Source organism: Apteryx mantelli, chromosome 1 (assembly GCF_036417845.1).
Source record: "Apteryx mantelli isolate bAptMan1 chromosome 1, bAptMan1.hap1, whole genome shotgun sequence".
In the NCBI taxonomy this organism is placed as follows: domain Eukaryota; kingdom Metazoa; phylum Chordata; class Aves; order Apterygiformes; family Apterygidae; genus Apteryx; species Apteryx mantelli.
The window spans coordinates 1,506,120-1,521,995 of record NC_089978.1 but is presented as its reverse complement, the minus strand read 5'-3'; the positions used below and the strand labels follow the sequence as shown (position 1 = coordinate 1,521,995).

The 15,876-nt window shown below is 52.0% G+C and overlaps 2 protein-coding genes across 2 annotated transcripts; both read right to left on the bottom strand.

Annotated features, from left to right (window-relative positions):
- Positions 1 to 761: 761 nt before the first annotated feature.
- Positions 762 to 1,719, bottom strand: LOC136991086 (olfactory receptor 51G1-like). Its single transcript, XM_067289575.1, has one exon. It carries the CDS (start codon positions 1,717 to 1,719, stop codon positions 769 to 771), a length of 951 nt encoding a protein of 316 aa, XP_067145676.1. The 3' UTR covers positions 762 to 768.
- Positions 1,720 to 14,928: 13,209 nt separating this feature from the next.
- Positions 14,929 to 15,876, bottom strand: LOC136991026 (olfactory receptor 52I2-like). The gene has a single exon (XM_067289503.1). It carries the CDS (start codon positions 15,874 to 15,876, stop codon positions 14,929 to 14,931), a length of 948 nt encoding a protein of 315 aa, XP_067145604.1.

The following is a 15,876-nucleotide window of genomic DNA, read 5'->3' as shown; positions in this document are numbered from 1 at the left end:
AAAACCCTAATGCTGCCACAGAAGAGGACTTCAGGCAGTGTGTGAGGGGCTGGACGGGAAGGGGGAGCAGTGCACAGAGCTGCAGCTCAGGCTTTGGTAGAGGGGTCACATTGCTCACACAGGCAACCTTTCCCTAGGTGCAGTCAGCAATTGCACCTTCCTCCCGCAGCGCAGCTGAAATTTAAGAGAAACTCTTTCTGCTCAGCTTCTCTTATTCTGATATGAACCTTTCTGCTTAATAATCTGGAGCAAAGAATGAATGCTGTGGATGATGGTGAGGACAGAAGCAAAAAGCCAGAGCCACACGGGAGATGCTTTTTGTGCTGTTTTATTCTTAGATGTAGGCACCCATACCATACCTATTCGTACCAATATCCAGAGCTGAAAGTGCAGTTGGGGAGACCGAGGCTGTCAGAGCAGAGGAAAGTCCCCACTGAACGAGACTTTATAACACAAGTATACCGACCACACTTCCTCAGCCTGGCAGTTCGCCCAGGAGAACATTTGTCCTAAGCCCATAGCAATATGAGTCTGCTATATAGCCGTGCATGTCCCTTGTACATTTTTCTGCTGGTACATCTCTGGAGGAGATGGTGCACAGGGTATGGTGGAGGCCAGCAGTCCCACAGGCACGTGGGTCACAGAGCTAGCAAGGATGGCTAGAAGCCGGCTGCCAGCGTTCATGGCTCGTTAAGTCACAACACAAATTGCACCCACTGCTTGGCCCGGAGCAGGGCCCCTTCTTTCTGCTCTTCCTTGGTCAGAAGGTCAACGTGCGCACAGCGCCGGGCTGCTCTGCAGCCTCTTGAGGATCCTTTGCCGGATCTGGGTTATTTTGATGCTGTACACAATGGGATTCAGCATGGGGGGGATGAGGACATAGATGAAGCCCATGAGGATGTGCACCAGCGGGGAAGCATGCTCGCCAAACCGGTGCACAATGGTCAGCCCTATGAGGGGGATGTAGAAGATGAGGACAGCACAGAGGTGGGAGACGCAGGTGTCCAGAGCCCGGAGGCGCTCCTCCCCAGAGGCAATGTTGAAGACTGTCTTCACGATGATGACATAGGAAAGGAGAATGAGCAGGGAGTCAATGCCACATGTGGCCAGGACTGCAAAGAGGCCATAGATGATGTTGACTCTCCTGTCCGAGCAGGCAAGCTTCATCATGTCCTGGTGCACGCAGAACGAGTGGGAGAGAGTGTTGACTCTGCAGTACCGCAGCAGCCGGAGGAGGATTGGGGTTGGGAGTGTAAAGAAGGCACCCCTGAAAACCATCGCCAACCCTGTCTTGGCTATCCTGGAATTAGTCAGGATCAGGGAGTATCTGAGGGGGTTGGAGATGGCAACAAAGCGGTCGAAAGCCATTGCCACCAGGGTGCCAGACTCCATGAAGGACAGGGAGTGGATGAAGAACATCTGAGTGGCACAGGCATCAAAGCTGACCACTCGGGAGTTGAACCAGAAGAGGCGGAGCATGGTTGGCAGGGTGGTGGCAACCAGACACAGGTCTGTCACAGCCAGCATAGCCAAGAACAGGTACATGGGCTTGTGCAGGCTCGCCTCTGCCTGGATGATGGCCAAGATAGTGCAGTTACCACAAATAGCAACGAGATACATCAGGCTTATAGAAATGGCAATCCAAGGGTGACTATTTTCCAGGCCAGGGAAACCAGTCAGTAGGAACATCAAAGGCTTGGAGCTGCCATTAGTGGCCATTGCTGGAGAGGCCTTTCCTTATCCTGTGTCACTGCTTGCCAACCTGCAGGGAAAACAATGGAGTGATTAGTTAGGAGAAAAGGTGTGGGAGGAGAAGATTCCAGCTTTCTCTGCCGGGGGACAGATTTACTCTGATCCTTTCTAAGGTTTCCGTTAGCATTGTGGAAGAAAATTATAAAATCAGTGTTGACAAAATCCACAGATGGCACAAACTTTGGTGGAAGGGTAAACAGGGAGGACAAAAGATTGTGCAGATGGGGGGCGTGGGGGGGGCAACAGCAAACACACCGCTTTGGCCCTGAGAAACTGGGAAATTCACCACTGTAAGATGCAAGTGGTTGTACTTCCTAGAAATTGGCAGGAAGCTGGAGAACGCTTAGAGAGGGGGGTTAAAAGAATTTGGGGGCTGGAAAACAGTTTGTGTTGAAAAATAACTAAGTATTTTACCTGGGAATAGGTCAAGTGGTGACTCCTCTGCAGTCTGTGCATATTACACAGGCAGCAAGTGATGGCTGAGTAGGCAGCCACAGCTGTAACAAAGCCTCATCCTTCGGGTGAGGATAAATGAGAGAAATCGTGTTAAAAAAAGTAGTGGGGTGACTTCTGAAGAGAGTGGGGTATTCTCCATTGCCCAGAGGCTTCATCTGAAGGCTGGGTGTGGGGCCGAGGTGGGGAGGGAAGACGGTGCCCTTGGTGTCATTCCAGCCTGCGCTTAGGATGAGCCCAGGATGCACATGGAAATCTGTGGGAGCTGAGACTCACTCCTGGCTCTCACAGCTTGCAGAGAGTCTTCTGCTAGCACCCAGCCTCCTTCAGCCACTAGCTGAGCTCCAAATCAGAACCAGAATGCATTTTTGCCCCCACTACTCTGAGGACAGGCATTTCCAGACCTCCTCATTCAGAGCTCTGGAAAGCATGACATTTCCCACTTGACTTTGCTGCTGCCTGGGCTGCCCTCACCCTTTCGAGCGCCAGCAATGTTCCCTTGCTGAGACAGCGCGTACTCTTTCCCTCACTCATGCAATTTCTCTTGCTGCTCAAAATCCACTTTTTTCTCATGCAAGTTTTCCTCTAGTTGCTTTCCCACCTATGCTTCTTGGCACACCGTTGCCTGCTAGACTCACCAGAGTCCCTTAGTGCTGCGTACAAATAGACATGAAGTTTTCTTTCCACAGCTCACACCTTGCGCTTGTTGACACCAAACTTCATCTGTCATCCAATCGTGTGTTCTCGTAGCTGTGGCCAACCTAAAGAACGCATAACACAGCACCCTGCCTCTGTTGCCCTGTCTCTGCAGGCAAGAGCTGTTGTCCGCAAGCTCCAGGGTGCAATTTTAGGGTATGTCTCATTGTCCTCAGTGCTGATCCTCTGCTCTTCTGCCCCAACTCCTTTTTCATCAGGGAATGACTTTTAGCTTCAAGAACGCACTTAAGTGCCTTCCCCTGCCTCTCTGTGGTTACGTCTGGGGTGCCAAAGGCAAGGCAAGTGACAGTGGAAGCTATGCCTAACTTTCATGAAACACTGCAGAGAAATACCTGATCCTACTGAAGACACCACTTCAAATGACCGTACCGTGACGGTCAGAGGTTGAAATGCAGCTAGAAATCAGGCACGATTACGCAGTTTACCTGTGCTCTGCATCCATCCGCAGGAAGAGGTGTCCGCACGGCACAGGGAGCAAGCAGAGCAGCCTTCTTGGAGAAAGCAATTGGCAGCGCCCCACCAGGAAAGGATTTATAGTGCAGCTCTGCAGGGATCAGCGGGTGCCTTGGGAACTGAAGCAGCACCGTAAATCACAGGTCAGACTCTTAGTGCCAGCCCCAGGGAAACAGGCTCCATCCTCCATGCCTGGGCTTGGCACTCACTTTAACCCGGGAGGCACGGTCTGATGGTGGGCTTGACAAGTGTTTTGGCAGGGCTTGTAAGATTACCTCTTGTCTTGACTCCAGCTGCGCCTGAGGCTCTCATGGCCAGACCCTGCCCGTACACCAAGCATACAAAGGAACAAAAAGCAGCTGTGGTGCTCCCCACCTTTGCCCTTGACTGTAGGGTCTTGCCTGTACCACGTTATGGCCAGCAATGGTGCACCAGGCAGATGTCCCTGCAGCAGCACAGACATGCACTGGTAAACACGCGCTGCACAGCACACTGCTGTGAGCGTGTCCTTGCTGGGCCTGGCTGCCAGGGTGTCTCTGTCCTGCCACGGAGCAGGTGCTCTTGCAGGAGCCAGCTCAGAAAGCTCTGCACTGCTCAGGGCTGTGCAGCACAACTTGCGTATCCTGCCTCCATGGCCACATTCCTGTACGAAGAGTGCAAAGAGATCCAGAGCCTGCCTGGTGTCCCATTCAGAGCAGGGAGATGGGGAGTGGAGCATGTGCAGGAACATCCCTGAGGGAGCAGACGCCTTCAGAAAGCAGGAGCTGGCGAAGCACTGCTGAGTCGCATCTAAGGGGCAGCTTGGGGTTTCCAGACACCCCATACCTTAGGGTCTGGGTGTTGTGAGCTCAGTTCCCATGTTGCCCAGGCAGATCATACAAAATGGTTTCTCCCACATCTGAGACATTTGGGCCATTCTCAAGCTGTGCCCTGGAGGCTTTTACATAGCCAAAGCAAAACAGGGCCAGGGATCCTGATGACAGAATTACAGAATGGCTGAGGTTGGAAGGGACCTCTGGAGATCCTCTAAGTCCAATGCCCCTGCTCAAGCAGGGTCACTTAGAGCACGTTGTACAGGATGGCATCCAGGTGGGTTTTGAATATCTCCAGAGAAGAAGACTCCACAACCTCTCTGGGCAACCTGGTCCAGTGCTCTGGCACCCTCACAGTGAAGAAGTTTTTCCTCATGTTCAGATGGAACTGTCTGTGTTTCAGTTTGTGCCCGTTGCCTCGCGTCCTGTCGCTGGGCACGACTGAGAAGAGTCTGGCCCCATCCTCTCGACACCCTCCCTTCAGATACTTGTACACGTTAATAAGATCCCCTCTCAGCCTTCTCTTCTCCAAGCTAAACAGGTCCAGCTCTCTCAGCCTTTCCTCATAAGAGAGATGTTCCCGTCTCCTAATCATCTTTGTAGCCCTTCACTGGACTTGCTCCAGTAGTGCCACGTCTCTCTTGGACTGGGGAGCCCAGCACTACTAAGAGTACTCCAGGTGTGGCCTCAGCAGGGCTGAGGAGAGGGGCAGGATCACCTCCCTCCACCTGCTGGCAACACTCTTCCTAATGCACCCCGGGATACCATTGGCCTTCTTGGCCACAAGGGCACATTCACAGAATCACAGAATCGCTGAGGTTGGAAGGGACCTCTGGAGATCATCTAGTCCAACCCCCCTGCTAAAGCAGGGTCACCTAGAGCACATTGCACAGGATTGCATCCAGGTGCGTTTTGAATATCTCCAGAGAAGGAGACTCCACAACCTCTCTGGACAACCTGCTCCAGTGCTCTGGCACCCTCACAGTGAAGAAGTTTTTCCTCATGTTCAGATGGAAGCGTCTGTGTTTCAGTTTGTTCCCGTTGCCTCGCGTCCTGTCACTCGGCACCACTGAAAAGAGTCTGGCCCCATCCTCTCGACACCCTCCCTTCAGATACTTGTACACGTTAATAAGATCTCCTCTCAGCCTTCTCTTCTCCAAGCTAAACAGGCCAAGCTCTCTCAGCCTTTCCTCATAAGAGAGATGCTCCAGTGCCCTCATCATCTTTGTAGCCCTTCACTGGACTTGCTCCAGTAGTGCCACATCCCTCTTGCACTGGGGAGCCCAGAACTGCACACACTATTCCAGATGGGGCCTCAGCAGGGCTGAGGAGAGGCGGAGAATCACCTCCCTCCACCTGCTGGCAACACTCTTCCTCATGCACCCCAGGATACCATTGGCCTTCTTGGCCACAAGGCCACATTGCTGCCTCAAGGTTAACTTGGTGTCCACCAGCACTCCCAGGTCCTTTTCCGCAGAGCTGCTTTCCAGCAGGTCAACCCCCAACCTGTACTGGTGCATGGGGTTATTCCTCCCCAGGTGCAGGACCCTGCACTTCCCTTTGTTGAACTTCATGAGGTTCTTCTCTGCCCACCTCTCCAGCCTGTCCAGGTCCCTCTGAATGGCAGCACAGCCCTCTGGGGTATCAGCCACTCCTCCCAGTTTGGTACCATCAGCAGACTTGCTGAGGGTGCACTCTGTCCCTTCCTCCAGGTCATTGATGGAGAAGTTGGACAAGACTGGACCCAGTCCTGACCCCTGGGGGACACCGCTAGCTACAGGCCCCCAACTAGACTCTGTGCCACCGAGCACAACCCTCGGAGCTCTGCCATTCAGCCAGTTCTCAAGCCACCTCACTCTCCACTCATCTAGCCCACACTTCCTGAGCTTGTCTGTAGGGATCTTATGGCAGACAGTATCGAAAGCCTTGCTGCAGTCAAGGTAGACAACATCCACTGCTCTCCCCTCATCTACCCAGCCAGGCATTCCATCATAGAAGGCTATCAGGTTGGTTAGGCATGATTTCCCCTTGGTGAAGTCATGCTGACTACTCCTGATCACCTTCTTTTCCTCCACATGCTTGGAAATGGCCTCCAGGATGAGGTGCTGCATCACCTTTGCAGGGATGGAGGTGAGGCTGACTGGCCTGTAGTTCCCTGGGTCCTCCTTCTTGCCCTTTTGGAAGACTGGGGTGACATTGGCTTTCTTCCAGTCCTCAGGCACCTCTCCTGTTCTCCATGACCTGTCAAAGATGATGGAGAGTGGCTTAGCAATAACATGCGCCAGCTCCCTCAGCACTCCTGGGTGCATCCCATTGGGGCCCATGGATTTGTGGGTGTCAAGTTTGCTTAAATGATCTCTAACCCACTCCTCCTCCACCAAGGGAAAGTCTTACTTCCTCCAGACTTTCTCTCTTGCCTCCAGGATCGGGGGTTCCTGAGGGCTGGCCTGAGCAGTAAAGACTGAAGCAAAGGCAGCATTCAGTAACTCTGCCTTCTCTGCATCCTTCGTCACCAGGGCACCCACCCCATTCAGCAAAGGGCCCACATTTTCCCTAGTCTTCCTCTTGCTGCTGATGTATTTGAAGAAGCCCTTCTTGCTGTCCTTGACATCTCTAGCCAGATTTAATTCCAAACGGGCCTTAGCCTTCCTCGTCGCATCCCTGCAGACTCTGACAACGTTCCTATATTCCTCCCAAGTGGCCTGTCCCCCTTTCCACTTTCTGTATACTTCCTTCCTCTGGTTGAGTTTTGCCAGGAGCTACTTGCTCATCCATGCAGGTCTCTTGCCTCCTCTGCTTGACTTCCTACTCATAGGGATGCACCGCTCTTGAGCCTGGAGGAAGTGATGTTTGAATATTAACCAGCTCTCTTGAACACCCCTTCCTTCTAGGGCCGTAACCCATGGGATTCCTCCAAGTATGTCCCTGAAGAGGCCAAAGTTTGCTCTCCTGAACTCCAGGGTTGCAATCCTACTTGGTGCCCTGCTGCCTCCTCGCAGCATCCTGAACTCCACGATCTCATGGTCACTGCAGCCAAGGCAGCCCCTGACCTTCACATCTTCCACCAGTCCTTCTTTGTTTGTTAGTACGAGGTCCAGCAGCACACCTCTCCTTGTTGGCTCCTCCACCACCTGTGTCACGAAGTTATCACCAACGCTCTGCAGGAACCTCCGGGACTGTTTGTGCCTAGCTGTGTCGTCTTTCCAGCAGATATCGGGGTGGTTGAAGTCCCCCATGAGAACCAGGGCCTGGGATTGTGAGGCTACTTCCAGCTGTCTGTAGAAGGCCTCATCGACTTCCTCTTCCTGATCAGCTGGCCTGTAGTAAACACCCACAACAGTGTCACCCATGCTAGCCTGCCCTTTGATCCTTACCCATAAGCTCTCGACTCGCTCTTCATCCACCCCTAGGCACAGCTCCATACATTCCAGTTGCTCTCTCACATAAAGAGCAACTCCACCACCTCACCTTCCTGGCCTATCTTTCCTAAAAAGCACGTAGCCATCCATGACAGCACTCCAGTCATGCGAGCTATCCCACCAGGTCTCTGTAATGGCAATGAGATCATGGCCCTGCGACCGCACACACATCTCTAGTTCTTCCTGTTTATTCCCCAAGCTGCGTGCATTGGTGTACAGGCATTTCAGAGAGGTGATCGAGCATGCAGGTTTCCCAGGAGGGATACCAGAGGATCCTCCATAGCCACATCCCACACGCACTTCCCTGGCTGCATGCACCTGCTGGAGGCATCCTGACTTGAGCAGTCTTTTGCCAACTACCCTGTCACTATAACTCTCCCCTTCCCCCATCTTTCCTAGTTTAAAGCCCTCCTTACCAGCTTGGCCAACCTCTTGGCAAAGACCCGCGTGCCCCACCTCGTGAGGTGGATCCCATCTCTCCCCAGCAGTTGTCGATCTTCAAACAGGGTCCCATGTTCATAGAAACCAAAACCCTGTTGCCAACACCAGCGGCGCAGCCAGTTGTTAACCTGGAAAGTCCGTCTCCTCCTCCTCTCATCCATCCCCCTCACTGGCAGGATTGAGGAGAAGATGACCTGGGCTCCCAGACCCTTGACCACCATCCCCACAGGGCTGAAATCCTATCTGATGGTCTCCAGTTTGCCCTTGGTGTCATTGGCGCCCACATGGAAGAGCAGCAGTGGGTAATAGTCCGAAGAATGGACGAGCCTAGGCAGTCTTTGCATGACATCTCTCACACGAGCCCCCGGCAGGCCACAAACCTCTCTAGACAAGAGGTCAGGTCGGCAGATAGATGCCTCCGTCCCCTGCAGCAGGGAGTCCCCCACAACAATCACCCGCCGCTTTTTCCGGGCGTTCCGGCAGGGCACAGGGTCTGTTGTCCCAGGTACTTCCCTGGCAGCCATGCCCATCTCCTCCTCATCCTGGAGGGCTCTAAACCTGTTCTTCAGCTTCAGGTCTTCAGGAGGAGTAGGAGCCTTTCTCCTCCCACGAGCAGTGACCAGTTTCCAGTCTTCTTCTATGATGTTATGATGTACCGTTTCACACGGCACAGAGCCCTCTGGCAACTCCACTGCTGCAGGGGGTTGGGACTCCCGAAGCTGCTCAGTCTCCGAGAATACCCTGTCTATCTCTTGCTCCGCTTCTCGGATGCTGCGCAGCCTACTGACCTCCTCCTGTAACTCCCTTACCTGACAACAGAACTCTTCAACAGCAGCACACCTCCTGCAGGAGAGCTGGCTGCCAGCTCAGGCCTCCCGGAGAGGCCCCAAGCACTCCCTACAGCCTGAGACCTGCAGAGCTGCATCTGCTGTCAGAGGGTCAGTCTGGGTCGCAGCCTCTGACACAGCAACTCCAACAGCCACTGGGGAACGCGCTGTGTGGCGTGTCACGACCATACTTGAGGAAACTTACACCACAGGGAACAGAAACCAAGGTCCCTTCACACACCCTTCTGCACAAACTGCCACCTCTGTTCACTGAGCTCTGGGCCTGGCTCTTATATAGGCCTCTCCCTAGCACTGACTCACAGGGTGCTTGACCCGCCCTAATCAAGGGCCACCTGGATCAAAGGCCCCAACTCCCTCTGGTCAGGGGCAACCCAGAGAGCTTGTTAGCAGCAGCCACTCCTAGCTAGAGCTTTTCCCACGAGCTTTTCCCAGGAGAAGTCAAGGCCTCCTGCAGTTGTCCTTGCCTAGCTTCCCCTTTCCTGTTCACAGCAATCACCTTCTAGTTCCTCGGGGATCCTCAGGAAGGCCACAACTTCCAACAAGATCCTCAAGTTCTAGTCAGAGCCCAAACACTGCTGCGCAAACTGCTGCGTCTGTTCGCTGCCTCTGTTAGCTGCGCTCATTGCTGCCTCATGCTTAACTTGGTGTCCAGCAGCACTCCCAGGGCCTTCTCCACAGAGCTGCTTTCCAGCAGGTCAACCCCCAACCTGTACTGCTGCATGGGGTTATTCCTCCCCAGGTGCAGGACCCTGCACTTGCCTTTGTTGAACTTCAGCAGGTTCCTCTCTGCCCACCTCTCCAGCCTCTCCACGTCTCTCTGAATGGCAGCACAGCCCTCTGGGGTATCGGCCACTCCTCCCAGTTTGGTACCATCAGCCGACTTGCTGAGGGTGCACTCTGTCCCTTCCTCCAGGTCATTGATGGGGAAGCTGGACAAGAGTGTACCCAGTCCTGACCCCCGGGGGCCACCGCTAGCTACTGGCCCCCAACTAGACTCTGCACCGCTGATCACAACCCTCTGAGCTCTGCCATTCAGCCACTTCTCAAGCCACCTCACTCTCCACTCATCTAAACTACACTTCCTGAGATGGCGGAAGAGGATGTTCTGGGAGACAGTGTCGAAAGCCTTGCTGAAGTCAAGGCACACAACATCCACTGCTCTCCCCTCATGTACCCAGCCAGGCATTCCATCCCAGAAGGCTATCAATCAGATTGGTTCAGCATGATTTCCCCTTGGTGAAGCCATACTGACTATTCCTGATCACCTTCTTTTCCTCCACATGCTTAGAGATGACATCCAGGATGAGGTGCTGCATCACCTTCGCAAGGATGGAGGTGAGGCTGACTGGCCTGTAGTTTCCTGGGTCCTCCTTCTTGCCCTTTTGGAAGACTGGGGTGACATTGGCTTTCTTCCTGTCTTCAGGCACCTCTCCAGAGTGGCCTAGCAATAACATGCGCCAGCTCCCTCAGCACTCGTGGGTACATCCCATTGGGGCCCACGGATTTGTGGGTGTCAGGTTTGCTTAAATGATCTCTAACCCCATCCTCCTCAACCAAGCGAAAGTCTTCCTTTCTCCAGACTTTCTCTCTTGCCTCCAGGGTCTGGGGTTCCTGAGGGCTGGCATATGTACACTGGATCATGGCAAAGATTCCTCTTGCCTCCTGTTTTATGCCCAACATCAAAAGCAGGAAGAATATGACAACTGATCAAACATCTCATGATACTCCCCGTAACTCCCTGTTCTGCTTCCAGCAATGTGAAGCTCAGGGACTTCCTGAGCAGGATGTAGTTTCTCTGCTTTTATTAACCTCCTCTCAGGACTTTCTCTTTCAGAAGACCATCGGGCCTCTTCTGTGTAAAACTTCAGCATCCACAGGGTCCTGTAGCAAGGAGTTCCACAAATTGACGACACCTTTCGTGAAATAACCACTTGCCTCTGTTCTGAGCGTGATGCTTGCTAGCTTCCTCTGCTGCCCCATAGCTCCTATATCAGAACAGGCAGTGAAGAATCAGTCAAATCTTTGTCCATCCTCCACATGCCACCATGAAATGTGGAAGCAGGAAAACCTTGGACAATGGAAGTTTTATTCCAGACGTGCGGGAGAGTATTTCACTGCTCCATCAGCACCTGCCTACTTAATTTCCCACCCTCACCTGCTGTCTTTCTCTGCATCTAGAACGTCAGGGCTAGAAAAGTCTCCCTCAGTGGCAGAGCTGAGTCCCTGCTAGTCTAGGTGTGGCAGCCTATCTTTCCCGAAAAAACTGATCAGGTGTTGCCCTAGGACTACTTTTTTTCCTTGCATTTGCTGGAAGTCAGCTGCAATCCTCCCCCCTGCTCCAGTGGCTGGGAAATGACCTCCACTTTGCGCTCTCTGCATTCCTATCCAGTTTCTATCACCACTGAAGTTAAATGTGATTACACTTTTCCCTCCCTGGCGTTTGCACCCCAGTGTGTCTCTAGAGCAACAAGGCCCTCTTTTCAGCCTGGCATTTGCTAAGTGAAACAATTGATGCTCTTTTGCCCCATTCCTGAGATCAGAGCTGCATGCCCAGTCACACCAGCAGTTTTCCTCTGAGCTGGGGGTCAGCGGCTCGAAGTGCGATGATGTGACAGCCAGAAGGACCTGCTCGGCTCTGGGCTGCATGGACAGAGACGTGACACCTTGCGGCAGAGAGACAGCGTTGCCCAAGCACCACTCCAATGGCTTGCTGTTCTCTCGGGCACTTCATGGTCAGAAAATAATGACAAACTGGAGGGAATTCAGTGAATGGAAATTAGGGTGAATCTGCAATCACTTCATGGACCACCTTCACAAGCCTTACAGAATAGATGCAAAGGAAAGCTGCTCCAATCTAGCACCCTTGCCCAATGCAAGATCACTAAGCCTACTGGACTTTTGTCCAACTTGCTCTTTTGCACTAATAGCGAGTCCACGTCCCGGGACACTGCACTTCTGTGTTCATCAGTGCATCACTGTCTTCACCACTGGGAAATCTTTCTTAAAGCCTAGGCTGAATTCCTCTTGCTCGTTCTGATGTTTAAGCCCCTGCCTTGCCCTTTCCACAGTGGACATGTAGGACGTATTTTTCCCTTACACTTCACAGTAGTCTTCAACATGCTTCAGGACTCATTGCGACCCATTCCCTAGTCCTGCTGGTCTCCTGAGCTCGCCAGATTGACTTCACCCTATTTTCTATTCACTGAATTCCCTCAAGTCTGGTCCAGTTCTTCATCCACTTCATTAGCAGTTCACAGCTCTTGCATGGTGTCAGCTCTTCACCTGAAAGCAGGCTGGTGGAGGCACATTGCTTGCATAGCTCTGTGTGCAGTACACAGTCAGACACATATGCACACGCACACACACACACACACACGCACACAGATTCACCAAACTTGTTATCTTGTCAGAAAAGGAGATGAGGTTTGTGTGCCAGGAGCGATTTCCCGCAAAGTCATGTTGATTGTCGTTAATTTAATTTGATTCCCATCCTTTAATCCTTTATTGACCAAATCTCCTATTAATTTCTTTGGCGTTCTGCTGGACACTGACGTCAGGCTGACCAGCCTGTAGTTAATCCCATCATCTTCCTTTCTCGCTACAGTAATGGCCCAAGGAAGCATGTCTCCAGCCACCATAGCATGCCAGGACTAATAAAGTTTGGCAGAACAGGCTAAAGACCTCCTCGGCCAGCTTTTAGACACCTTTTCCCTTGTGCAAATTACACAGACCTGCCAATTTATTTATTTATTTATCTTTTTTTTTTATTTTTTATTTTATTCTTAACAGAAGCTGTTTAACATACTTCTTGGCTACTAATGAATTGGCTTACTTTAAAGAATGAAGTCCTCTGATTGCCTTTCTCTCAGGTAGGCGTGGACCTTTCTCCTCTATGCAGAGGGACAGATGCCTTCTTCTGCTTTCATCTGCTTTCGCTACACTTAGTAGCTTCTAAGTTATCTCAGACGCTAACTGGCTCCCCTGTTTCACTTTTTCCGTGGTGTTTTAAGTGAAGTATTAAGGGCTCTGTTCACTTTCCTAAGCACAGCCGTCCTTTCCTGCACGCATGCCAGGGTGCAGGTTTGGCTATTCGCTGCATTCATTCAAAACATCTCTCAACTTTCTCTGTGGTTTTCTTGCCTAAATGCCCTCTGCCTTTAAGTTTTATCAGCTTTGGGCAGCTGGAACTTGAGGAAACATTGGCCATGGGTATTACAGATGGAAATGCATTTAGATCCCCACCGCTGGTTCTTAGGCACACACTGGCCCTTTTTTTCCTCACACTGAGGAGAAATGCCTCCCTGTGCAAGGGCCAGGCTGCAGGTCAGGGCATAAATCATGCAGACAGCCCTGCCGGCAGTCTCCTGCTGATAGCGATTCCCCTGACTACAAGCCTTCTCCAGCCATCACCTACAGTAATCTCAGCAAAGGGGCTGACTTTAGCCCCAAGTCACTTCTTGCTCATCTCATTTCTTTTTTTTGCAGACATGGTATCCGTCTGCGTCTGGAGCTAGTCTTCCCGATTTCCCAAATATCTGTGGATAGAAACTATGCTTTTAGGGCAGTATTCATCCCAACCTAAAGCTGATATCTGATATAGTCAGAGGAATTATGCCGCATCTGCCAGTCTCCCTCCCAGGGCTCGTTGTAAGGGAGATGGTGGTGACCATGCGGACCTCTGCCCTCAATGTGTCCGTGGGGGATGAGAGGTGTCCCAGCTCCTTGCCGTCAGACAAAACATGCCGTGCAACTCTGCATGCTTTCCTTCTGAATCCTTGCATTAATGGAGCCAGTCCCCCACCTTCATCCCGCTGCTCCTCCTCAGCCCTCAGACCTAAGGAGGGTCCTGGCTCCTCTCAGTTCAGAATACTGCCTGCAGAGTATCTCATCACGCAAGGCCAGAGATGCACTTTTCATACGCTGACCCAGAGCTATAGAGCAGCAGACTTGTTGCTCGTGCCTGCACTTTCCAGATAAAACCTCTCATTGCTGGGGGATCTGACCTGTCTGAGCCCTTTCCGGGTGAATCCTGGATTGCAGGAGAGGAAGATTCTTGCACCCAGGGGTGCCACCTTGCTCAGGATGCTGTGACGTGCGGACTGGGCCTGTGAATCCTGCTTAGAAGCAGCTGGCTGGCTCAGAGAGGGCTCAGAGAAGTCTGCGAAGCAGCTGATCTACTGGCAGCAAGACCTTGCCCCGCTCAGGACACTCATACCTACGGCATGCTGTCTTGCAGGCCTCTAAGACATGCTAGATTTAGCTGTTTGGGAAAGTGTGGTCATTACAAGAAGACACGCGAGTAGTAAATACTCCCAAACCACTCAGTGTTTACTTTCGCCACTACGTGGTGTGGAGACCCGGATCATGCACCTCCCCACTTTGCTTTCCTCACCCAGCTTGTGCAATCTGTTGGATTGACAGAGTCCTTTAAAGAGTTCAGGACGTGTTCTCCCCATCATCGTCATCTGCTTATGGCTCTTCCTCCAGACTGTGGGCATTTCTCTGCCCAGCTCTTCCCAGTACTCTGCAAAACAGCTGGTGAGAGACCATTTTTCTGCTTGGAGCGACTCACCTGTATGCATTATTAGGTGACCAAATTACTTATCGAATGTTCAGTTACCATCATCACCCACAAACCTGGAAAAGCTGAAATAGCTTCTAGCAGGAAATAAAAAAGACAACATAGAAGAACATTGCCCAGTCAAAAGAGAGTGTGTGTATTGACATAAAAATACACGAAGCCCTAAACTGCTGCTTTCAATTATCACAGGAACATTCATGGCACTGGGAACATCTCAAAACTCAACTGTGGTGGCTCACTTTTCTGTATCACCTGGAAAAAAGAGTGGGAAACGTGACCCTGATATTTGCCCTATCCCAGATGCCTCTTGTCACAGAGTAGGGTCTGATGTGGTCATTAAAGCTAACGAGTCCTCTGCCCTCCCAGGTCTCTGTACACAGAGTACATTCAGTGGGGATGAAACCGGTGTCTTCTTCTTGGGAAATACGCCTGGAAAGCAGTGGATTCTTCTGTCAGGCGTGAACCTTCCTGGAAAACACCACTTTCAGCACTGCCTGACGGATCTGCTTGGTTCTCATGCTGTAAATGATGGGGTTCAGCATGGTGGGGAGGGTCAGGTAGAGATCGGCCAGGAGAACCTGTGCCCAGGCAGCTACACTGCTGTCAAAAGCCTGTATATATATGGAGACCATTCCAGGGATGTAATACAGCAGCATCACGTAGATATGACACCCACAGGTGCTGAAGGCCTTCCTGCATGATTTCTTTTCCACGGCAGCTTTAATGATCATCCCATAAGACACAGCAATGAAAGCCATGTCCATCCCTACTACAAGAGAAGATCCAGCCATGCTATAAAGGCTGCTGGGCCTGTGGTCTCCACATGCCAGCTTTGCCACGGCCACATGCTCGCAGTACGAATGGGGAACCACACAGGAACGGCAGTAAGACAAATGTGTCACCATCCATGTCAAGGGAGCCATGAAGAGGAGAGCTCTCCCCAAAATGGCCAGGCCTATTTGGACCATTGTCTGGCGATTCAAGACAGTTTCGTACTTGAGAGGGTGACAGATTGCAACGTAGCGGTCAAAGGCCATGGCCAGGAGCACTCCCGACTCCTCCGCTGTTGTGGAGTGAACAAGGAACATCTGAACAAAACAGGCCACGTAACCAGTCTCGGTAGAGTTCAGCCAGAATATGCTCAGCATCTTGGGGACAGTGGACGTCACCATCACCAAATCGATGACTGCTAGCATGCCCAGGAAGCAATGCATGGGGCTACGCAGGGAGTTATCCAGCCCAATGGCAAGCAAAACCACACCATTTCCTACCAAGGTCACGATATACCATGAACAGAAAAGGATGCCCAGCCAGGTGTGGAAAGCTTCCAGGCCAGGAACACCCACCAGGATGAAAGAGGAAGAGCTGCTGTTGGGGCAGTGGAAGCGGTCTGAAGCCAT